Below are 10,956 nucleotides of genomic sequence, written 5' to 3'. Positions count from 1 at the left end.
GACCACCCAATACAGATATTGATCTCTTCAATCAATGGCTTTTGAACCTTCTTGAACTTATATCCAAAGAGGATAAAGTTTGTTATCTTATAGGTGATTTTAATATAAATTTGTTTAAGAAAGAGAATCATCCACAAACTGCAGAATTTCTAAACACTATGTATTCCAATTATTTTTATCCTTTAATTCATATGGCAACTAGAATTTCTGACACATCTGCAACCCTTATTGATAATATTTTTACAAATTTCTTTGACTGGGATTACAATAGTGGTATATTATATACTGATATCTCTGATCATTTACCTATCTTTAGTATGACTAAAACAAATAATGCAATGAATAATTCTTCTATCAACTATTATCATCGAGTATATAATAAGAACAATAAGGACAATTTTAGATCTAAGATGGCAAATATCTCATGGGAAAATGTTCTTTGTGAGAACAATACTGAATTAGCCTATTCAAATTTCATGAATTTATTTGGTAGTTTATTTAATCAGTGTTTTCCACTTAAAAAAACAAGAAAAAAGAAGAATGATGATTTTCATAAGCCTTGGTTTACTTTAGATCTCAAAAAAATGTCTTTGAAAAAGAATAAGTTTTACAAAAAATATATTTTGAATCCAACCCCTCTAAACTTAAAAGAATATAAAACATATAAAAATAAATATGTGAATATTTTACGTTCAACAAAAAAAACATATTTCTCAAAGAAACTGAAGGAATCAACAAATAACATAAAATCAACATGGAATGTTATTAATCAATTACTAAATAAAAGAAAGAAAACATCATCAGGTCTGGCTTCTCAGTTTCAAAATGGAGATATTTTAATTAGTGATCCATATGAAATCGCATGTGGTTTTAATACTTTTTTTGCAAATGTGGGTGCTTCTCTTTCTAATAAGATTGATAACACTGTGGGTAGTCCTTTGGATTTCTTAGAACAACAATATCCAGATAAGCTACAATTTGAACCACCACAAATAAATGAAGTAAGGGATATCATAAAAAATTTAAAAAACACCTCTGCTGGCCATGATGAAATTAGTAGTTCACTGGTAAAAGAGATATCTAGTTTCATACTCGAACCTCTCACTCATGTTTTAGGTCTATCCATGGAAACTGGTATTGTTCCAAAGGATTTTAAAAAAGCAAAAATTACACCTTTATTTAAAACTGGTGATTCAGGAAATTTTACAAATTATCGTCCTGTGTCTATCTTACCTTGTTTTTCTAAAATTTTGGAGAAATTAATTTATAATAGAATTTTAAAACATCTAGATGAGCACAACATACTATACGAGCATCAGTATGGATTTAGAAAAGGTCACTCCACCTATATGGCATTATTGCAACTCACAGACAAAGTACATACAGCTATAAATGACAACAAATTTGCACTTGGTATTTTTTTAGATCTCAGTAAAGCATTTGACACAGTTAATTATGACATTTTGTTAGCTAAAATGAAACATTATGGCTTCCAAGGAAATATACTCAAATGGTTTGCAAATTATATGAGTGAGAGGGAACAATATGTAGTTATAAATGGTTGTGCCTCAAATATAACTCAGATATCATGCGGTGTTCCGCAAGGATCTATCTTAGGACCCTTATTATTTCTTATTTACATAAATGATTTTTCATCAGTTTGTAAATTTTCTTTTCCCATTTTATTTGCTGATGATACCAATATGATTTTATCACATACTGATTTACATACTCTAATTAATAATACAAATGAAAAAAATGATGATAATCTCAAAATGGTTCCAACTCAACAAGCTTGCATTAAATATCAAAAAATCAAATTTTATCATATTTGCAGGTAGGGGTAGGAAATATCTTAAAGATTATATTAGAGTAGCAGTAAATGGAAATGAAATTTCCCAAGTCTCACATACTCGATTTTTGGGTATTTTGGTTGATGAGAAATTGAATTGGAAAAAACATATAAATTTCATTCATAATAAAACTGTGAAGTCATTGGGAATCATCAGCAAACTGCAGAATCTCGTTAATATTTCTTGCTTATTAACTCTGTATTATTCTATGATTCATCCTTATTTGATTTATGGTAATATTGTTTGGGCAAATACATACCCTTCCAGTCTTCGTCAACTTTATTTAATGCAAAAACGATTTGTAAGACTGGCAACTTTTTCTAACTCTACGGAACCCTCTACTCCTTTGTTCAGAAAACTCAAACTTCTTTCAGTATTTGACATAAATATTCATCAGATATGTGTGTTTTTATACAAACATATGTTTTTGCCTTTTTCTTTACCACTATCGTTTTGTAATTTTTTCACTTATAATTCTCAAATACATTCATATAAAACTAGACAGGTTAATCATTTTCATCTTCCTTTTTATAAAACTAAACACGGCCAGTTTTCCCTCAGATATCGCGGTGTGCAGATATGGAACTCCAAATCTCACATTATCAAAAGCTCTGCTTCTCTAGAGATTTTTAAAAGAAATTTATCATCTCATTTAATTCACATTTAAAAAATGGCAAGTTTTCTTTGGTTTTTTTTGTTGTTTTTTTTTTTTGTTTGTTTTTTTTTTTTTGTGTGTGTTGATGATCTGTAACCATGTAGTCAAACCTTCTTTGTTTTTGTTTATGGTCTTCGTCTTGTTGTTTTTGTTTTTTGATTTTTTGTAATTACTGTTTTACTTCCTAAATTGAGGGGAGGTCCGTTGCATAAGCCTGTTGGCTTTTTGACCTCTCCTGTCACATTTGTTTTACTATTTTGATTGCAAGTGTTAATTTTATTGTGTGCAAACTAATAAAAAAAAAAAAAAAAAAAAAAAAAAGTAATATAAACTGAATTTATGGCTCAAAGAATTAATGCAGTTCTGAAGGCTAAAGGTTCCAAACCCAATTATATATATATATATATATATATATATATATATATATATATATATATATATATATATATATATATTCCAATACTTCATATTTTTTTGGGGGGTGATCAATATCCAATCACCACCAACTGCTGTGACAATAAATTAAAGAAAATTATTTTGAAGAACTTTAGTTTTTACACTCAAGAAAAGCAAAGGGAGCAATGACTTAAAAGTAAAAAAAGTAAAACAAAAAGTAAATTTCAAAATAGGGGGAAGGATTGGGGTATCATGCATTATCTTCTGCTGTGTTTTGTTTTTGCTGTTTGTTTCATTTTTTTGTCTGTTTTATTATTGTTGCTGTAGTTTCTCTGTTTTGTTGTGTTTTATTTTTATTTCTATCTTTTTTTTTTAGTATAAGAGAATCTCTGACCGTACTGCTTCCATTCTCTATGCCATTTATGACAGTATACTATGATCATCTTGTTACCATAAGATTAATAAAGAATTGATCACAAAAAAAGTAAATTTCAAGATGCAGATTCTTGTACTTTTATTTAAGTTGCCCAGTAATGTTAGTTTAGGATAAATATTAACATCAAATTTCAGAGGAAGATCACAAGTGGAAAGAAAAAGTATGTGAACCCCTTGATTTTTTTCCAGGTATGTACATCAGGTAAAGTAAAGTTTACTATAATAAAGGAATAAAAACTGAATTTATGGCTCAAATAATTAAGGCGGTTCTGACAGTTTAAGGGTCAAAACCAAGTTAACTGTGGTGCATTTATGTATATTTATACATATGACAACTGTTTAAAGACTTCATAATGTATATATATTTATATTTCCTGTTTTTTTTTTTTTTTAGTCTTTACATGGGTGCACTTTTATGGAGCTGCTGCCTAATCTCATTGTACCATTATAATGACAATAAAGGCTTTCTATTCTAGTCTATTGAGACAAAAATAGATAAATAAGAAAAAAGGCAAAACTGGGGAAAGTAATGTAAGTGAGGGAAGATAAATGGACTGAAATAAACTTGGAAGGATAAAAGGGAGGCACAAAAATGAGTTATTTAACAAGAATCTTTATTAATAAGTCAAACATCAAAATACAAAATACAAGTCTGGCTGAAAAGAACAGTAAACATGTAAAACTCGTTGAAAAAAGTTAGAGGTCTGTCGCCACTGCTGCCTTCCTCCTCCTCCTCGTCTTCTTCTTCGTCTTCCTCCTCCTCACAACTTGGCCGCCTGCTGGGCCTGGCGACGGAGCAGCACGTAGATCTTCTCCTTGATCCAGTCCTTGTTGTACGGCTGGTACGTCTGCGTGTCGGCGCGGTACCTGGAGCAGAAACACCTGAGGTCAGATTCACCTGGACACTTTAACCACAAACACGGAATCTTTCTGCCGTTAATCTTTCTGCCGTCAGACCTGGAAGCATCAAGAGATCTGCTGCAAACGGACAGAGCTCTCCGTCGCTGACGCTCCACATTATTAATAAAACAACTAAAGCATGAATACACAAGTTCACATCCACCCGTTTCTGGATGTGACAGAAACGCTGGAGGCAAACAAACAAAACATTTACTAAAAACCAGATGTGGGTAGTAACGAGTTACATTTACTCCATTACATTTACTTGAGTAAATTTGGGGACATTTTTTACTTTTAAGAGTAGTTTTGAATCATTTTTTATGATGAAAACTCGGAGGCCTCGCTTCTTCTCCATCAGCGTGTTCAAGAACTTTATCAGTCTGCTGATTGTGTCCTGATCACTCGTGTCCACACAGAGCCTCGCTCTGGCGCCCCCTAGTGGCCACCGTGGAGAATTGTGTTTCAGTTTGTCTGTAAGCCTCATATTTCACAAACTCTCTCTAAAACATCCTTCATTATACTTTTATTCAAACATCTATTTTATCTCCAAAGTCTAACACAGACAACTAATTTCCTCTTAATATAACCTATATTTGTACTGTATAATCTCTTAAACTGTTTAAAAAAAAATCTTAAAATGTTTAGATTTAAAGTAAATCCTTGAGGAGAAAGAAGAAGGTGGAGTTGACTTTCATAGCAACGCACGACCGGTGGAAACGAGGGCTTAAACTTTTAGTTCTGCTCTGATTTAGGAAATTAAATTAAATAAACTCCATCGTTTTGGCTCAAACTCCCTAAAACAGATGAGATTCCGGTGTTTTTCTGTGGAGCTGAAAGCTACAGATGTCCGAGTCGTGGTCCTTGTGGAACTGTGTTTGAGGGGCGGGGCTTACCAAACACGTAATTAGTTACCACGGAAACAGAAAACAGGCGTTATTGATCGTTATAGATCGTCCCGGTACATTCTGTACCGGGGAATGGCTGAATGGGAGCGAGTTCACCAGTGTTTGTGAGGTGAACAAGTACGGACGACCAGGTTTATCTTCTACAGGATATCAGCAGCAGAGAGACGTTTTAACGTGAAACTTACACCAAACAGCTGAGGTCGGCCAGGTCGTCGATGAAATCAAACAGCTGGCTGATGTCGTACGTTATCGACGGGCTGTTGGGGTTCATCCTCTTTAAATGCTCCTCGTACATTTTGCAGACGCCTGAGAAAGGAAACAACATGTTAGACTCTTTACTTTTAAACTGATACAGACGGTTGAAAAGACAAATTCTAAATCGATTCTCTTATTAATTCCTAAAAATCGATTTTTTTTTTCATCATTAAAACTTTTGGTATTTTTTTTGTTTATGCCCAAAAAATATGCTTTAACATTAAAGTTTTCAGTTATAATTGCATACATTTTCTATTTAATTATTTTATATACTGTCTTGGAGTTACATTTGCTTAAAATGCTAAAAACCAAATTCTCAAAAATTAGAAAACTGAAATAGACCGAAAATGGAGAAAAATTGAAATGGAATAAAACCGATTTCATCCGTCTCTGTTTCCTCCCTGGATCTGTTTGGTAATTCTGACCCACGATGTTTCTGAAAGCAGTTCTATCAGCATTCTGGGAGCTGATTGGTCCTTACAGCATCATTAGCTGCCAGTACTTGCTGTTGAATCTCAATATAATACTAGTATTAATATGTTGCAGAACTACAGTCATATAATTCATGCAACAGCTCAAAAAACTGTTTTAATAACACTAACCCAAATCAATATCGGAATCAAATCAAATCTTGATAATCGATTCTGACTCTTAAGAATCGGAATCGAATCTGGACATTTGAATCGATCACCAGATTTATATTATATATATATATATATATATATATATATATATATACACACATACATACCATATTTTCTGCACTATAAGGCCTTAAAATCCTTAAATTTTTCTTAAAAATCGTCATTGCTCCTATAATCTGGCCCCTTATCTATGAATGTTGTTGTTCTTACTGACCTAGAGCCAGTTTTATGTCACTGAGTTCAGAAATCTGTCAACATGTTTTAGTGACTCTGGTATTGACGAAGCTGCTCCTTGATTGATTGTCATTCAAACATGTTAAAGTCGGTCCCTGGTTGGATACGGGTTGTAACGTCTGACATTGTAAGATAACATCTAGTCCACATTACCTTACTGTAATTAGACGTCAGGTTTTTAGATTAAACACAGTTTTCAAATATGTATCATAATAATAATCAAAAATTGGAATACAACGTTGTTCCAACCTCAGACTAACTTCAGGTGTCCGCTATCGCTGGGAACGATGAACCAATCAGAGAACAGAACTCTTACTTCCTCCACTTTTTATTGGTGGATTAGTGGAAGACGAATGATTTAAAATATGAGTTTAGTTTTCTGTTTTAGTTACAATTGAATGACTTACCAGACTGTTTTGTTTCACTTTATAAATGTTATATATGATCTCTGAACACTAACTTTATATCAGTCTGTCTCAGTTTCTCCACCAGATTCTTCAACGTTTACAGCTTCTATTAAAACATATCTCTCTAGATACTGAGGAAAGGTTATGTGATATTTTGGGAAGCGTGCATGCATGATAACAAAAATAATAATAATCATAATAATATTATTAATGATAATATTGTGGTGTCAAAAAAGGAAAAGAATCAAACTATTCACTCAAAACATTATACAATTCTTCAATTTTCTGATTAATTTATGAAAAAGGACCATCGTCCTAAAAGAAAACGATCAATCCAGCACCGGCTCTACGGAGGAATCTGAGCTGCAGAAACATTGATCATGTTTTTACTGAATCTTACAACAGAACCTTAAATCAGCAGCGAGGCTTGGCGAGTTGCTCGGAGCCAAACGTCGTCCATCGCTGAACAACTTAAACAAGTTCAACATGAATCTGATTTTCCCAGCAGGCTAAAGAGACGAGCACAGAACCGGGAGCAGAACCGGGACCAGAACCGGGACCAGAACCGGGACCAGAACCGGGAGCAGCTTACCCTCCATGCACTCGTTGACCGACTCGTAGTCGGCGTACGTCCGTCCCTCGGGCCTCTTGGTGGGCTGGACCAGCAGGATGGTGTGAGACTGGAACCAGAACCAGACAACAGATCAATTAATTAATTAATCATTCATCTGATCAGCATTCGCTGGCCAGAGCCAAGAGTTAGAGCTGGGATCACTAAAGTTTAAACAGCTTACCATCCATTCAACTCTGAAAAGTATCTGTTCGTGGTGTAAAATTGAGGAACAAACTAAATGAGGACATGAAAATGTTCATTACCTCAAAACAATTTAAAATAAGTATAAACAAACACTCTTGGCAGCTACAAAGGACTGGACAGGTATTTTTTAGACAGGATTTTATTTAGTTAGCATGTTTTTAATGTGGGTTTTATTTATATTCATTCATATTAAAGTTAAATGTTCTGAATTTTTTAGATTGCATTGATTTATGGATTATGAATATTCTTATGGAATTGAATTTTGTATGAATGTGTGTGTGTGTGTATATATATATATATATATATATATATATATATATATATATATATATATAAAATTGTATTTTATATATAATTGTATTATATACTATATGACAATATAAGGGGGGGCTGAACTAGATAAGCTTTGTTTCCTTCAGCTCCTTCTCAAACTTGCACTTCATCGTAATGTGCTATTTTTCTAATATTATTATATATACCGTTTGTTTTATGCTTGTTTGAGACAAATAAAAATCAATAAAAATCAAAGTTTATCACTAAATCTGCCTATTACCACCTGAAAAACATTGCTAGAATTAAGGGTATTCTGTCTAAACAAGACATGGAAAAACGTATTCATGCATTCATTTTCAGTAGGTTGGATTATTGCAACGGCATCTTTACATGCCTTAACAAGAAATCAATTAACCCGGCCATGAAATCACTGGTTTCCAGAGTTTAAAATCTTCCTGCTGGTTCTACAAAGACCTGAATGGTCCTGGACCAGAATCCTGCTGGATCTGTTAGTTCCTATGAAGCTCCTTTAAATCAGGGCTAAAAACATTACTGTTTAATTAAATACTGACCTGCTGTACTCTACTCTACTGCCCTTACTGCCTAACAACTTTTTATTATTGTACCTCTTTTCTTATCATTTTATTCCTTATTTACTCTTTAATTGTGCCTTGCTGCTTTTAATGTTGATGTAAAGTTTGGCACATAGGATATTTATATATGAATGAATGGTCTTTATTTCGACAAGTACAAGTTATTTTACAAAACAAAATGAAAAAAGTAAAATAAACATTGCTTTTGACGAAAAGGTGTAGCTGAAGCTTCTACCCTTTTATCTTGTGATCAACTTAAATCAGAAACACTAGCATTAATCCGTGGAAACAAACAATGCATAAATAAGACAAAATATAAATAAGACAAAATATAAAATTGACATTTCACATTCTAGAATGTTTTTGATAATATACTTTATAGTGTTTTATATTTATTTACAATATTTTCTTTAAACATTTTCTTAAACTTGTAGATAGAACTGCACATTTTTAGGTCGTTGTCACAACTATTCCATATTTCTCTAGCTTTAATTGATGTACATCTCCTTTTAATATTAGTTCTTACTGTCGTCATCTCTCTCTCTCATATATTCAGTACTGGAGATGAGGTGGGACGGCATCCCCCCCTGAAATAAAAACTGTCCAAATCATCCCCCCCTGAAATAAAAACGGTCCAAATCATCCCCCTGTAAAACTGCCATCCCTCCTTTCCATCCCTTATGTCATTTCATCAATGAATGTGGTTTTACTGCTATTTCAACATTTAGAGTCATCACCAGAAAAATAACACCAGAAAAATAACTTAATTGACTATTTTCACCTGTTTAGAGTACATTTTCACTTGAAATAAGAAAATCTGCCAGTGGAACAAGATTTATCTTCTCATTACAAGCAAAAAAATCTTGTTCCACTGGCAGATTTTTCTACTTATTTTAAGTGAAAATCTACTTGAAACAGTTTTAAAATGAGACATTTTAACTAGAAATAAGACAAATATTCTTGTTAAGATTGTGAGTTTTTGCAGTGATCCATGTTACTTATCCTGTGAAGGACAGAGTCATATTGATAAGTTCAGAAAAGTGTTTTTTATTGTTGTGTTTTGATGTATTTGATGTAAGTCCAGTGGATATTTAAAGCTTACAGAAGGCTGCATTTAACTGCTGCTATGTCATTCCTGCAGTATTGCTGCAGGTGTTTTGGTCACTGCTATTATTTGTAATATATTATATTATTTGTAATCAGCACAAATTATCTGTCCCCATATGATAAAATCCACCATCCCCCTGATTTTTTTTTTTACAACTCGAGTATTGGTTATATATATATATACACACATACACATACACATACACATACACACACACACACACACACACACACACACACACACATACATATACACATATATATGGACATTTGTTTCCCCATTTGTTTGAATGAGAAGGGGGGTGTCCAAACTTGTGGTCTGCATAAACCCATGTGGTTCATTCTGGTACTGTTACATGCACTGGCTTTAATCAGTAATATGATTCCTTTTTAAACTAAATTGTTTCATATTTGGGGCCAAAAGTTCATTCATGTACTGGGGAAAAAAAATAAAATAAATATTGTTAATTTTAACTAATTTAAACTGACTCCTTCATCAGATTCATCTAAAACCTTCCTCCTTTATCTCCCGGAGCCGACATTAATTTAAAATGAACATTAGTGGGATTTTAACACATTAACAGCTGCCCAAAGCTGATTAAATGTGGTTAAATGTAGTTTATTGATCAGATATTGTTACATTTGCTCCGCTGGCTGCGATTAGCATGTGCTAGCTCCGTTTTCCTGGAGATTAAACCGTAAAACTGACATTATGCTTACGGTTTAAATAAACATTCACAAAACTAAACGTAAAGCGTGTGAAAGACAGTACTAACCATGGTTTTGGTGTTTTTCTTGGGTCGTTTTAGGCGAGTTTATGGCTCTGGTTCTGCAGCTTTCACACCGGAAGTACCACCTGACTGGCTCTTTCAGAGTAAAGCTGTATTTTAAATATTCCGGTTTCTTTAATTATTTATTTTTATTATTTAAAAAAAACAACATCAGATTGAATTAGAAACGTATAATATAAAATGAAATATATTAAAAAAAAATATTTTGGCAAGAGACATAACCTTTTGTGCCTTGAAAGGTCCCATGAACGTCATGTAAATATTTAATAACCGCCACAAAAATTAGAAAACCTTTATTACATTTCTTATCCAATAAGGTTATTGGCATTTCTTACCCAATAACCTATAATCCTCAATAACTAACACAGGAAGTTATTCTTTAAACGTTTACTAGTCATGTTTCCAGAAATAACAAGGGGGGAAATCACGTCAAAAGTCAAATTTCCGGTGGTTCTGCTGGTTCCTGAACACACCTTTGTTTTGCCTGTACTGAGTGGACAAATTAATGAAATAGGAAATAGAAAATAAGGAACAAAAAAACTTAAATTAAATTAAATAAATACATTTTGTAAATATCATAATTATTATAACAAAATAATGACAAATAAAATAAATAAATGTAACTTAAATTAAAAAGAAAATGATAAAATAAATGTTGCAGTTATAATTTCCTTCTGGTTGGGTTATACAT

At 32.7% G+C, this 10,956-nt stretch overlaps 1 protein-coding gene across 1 annotated transcript; it reads right to left on the bottom strand.

Annotated features, from left to right (window-relative positions):
• Positions 1 to 4,064: 4,064 nt before the first annotated feature.
• On the bottom strand, positions 4,065 to 10,353 carry LOC133462519 (enhancer of rudimentary homolog). The gene is made up of 4 exons (XM_061743799.1): positions 10,251 to 10,353; positions 7,277 to 7,364; positions 5,330 to 5,450; positions 4,065 to 4,206 (listed from the first exon to the last, which is right to left on the bottom strand). The coding sequence occupies exons 1-4, from the start codon at positions 10,251 to 10,253 to the stop codon at positions 4,101 to 4,103; spliced, it is 318 nt and encodes a 105-aa protein (XP_061599783.1). The 5' UTR covers positions 10,254 to 10,353; the 3' UTR covers positions 4,065 to 4,100.
• Positions 10,354 to 10,956: the final 603 nt, after the last annotated feature.

Source organism: Cololabis saira, chromosome 16, assembly GCF_033807715.1.
Source record: "Cololabis saira isolate AMF1-May2022 chromosome 16, fColSai1.1, whole genome shotgun sequence".
Lineage (NCBI taxonomy): Eukaryota > Metazoa > Chordata > Actinopteri > Beloniformes > Belonidae > Cololabis > Cololabis saira.
Note: the sequence above shows the minus strand (reverse complement) of the source record. Positions and strands in the feature narration are given on the sequence as shown.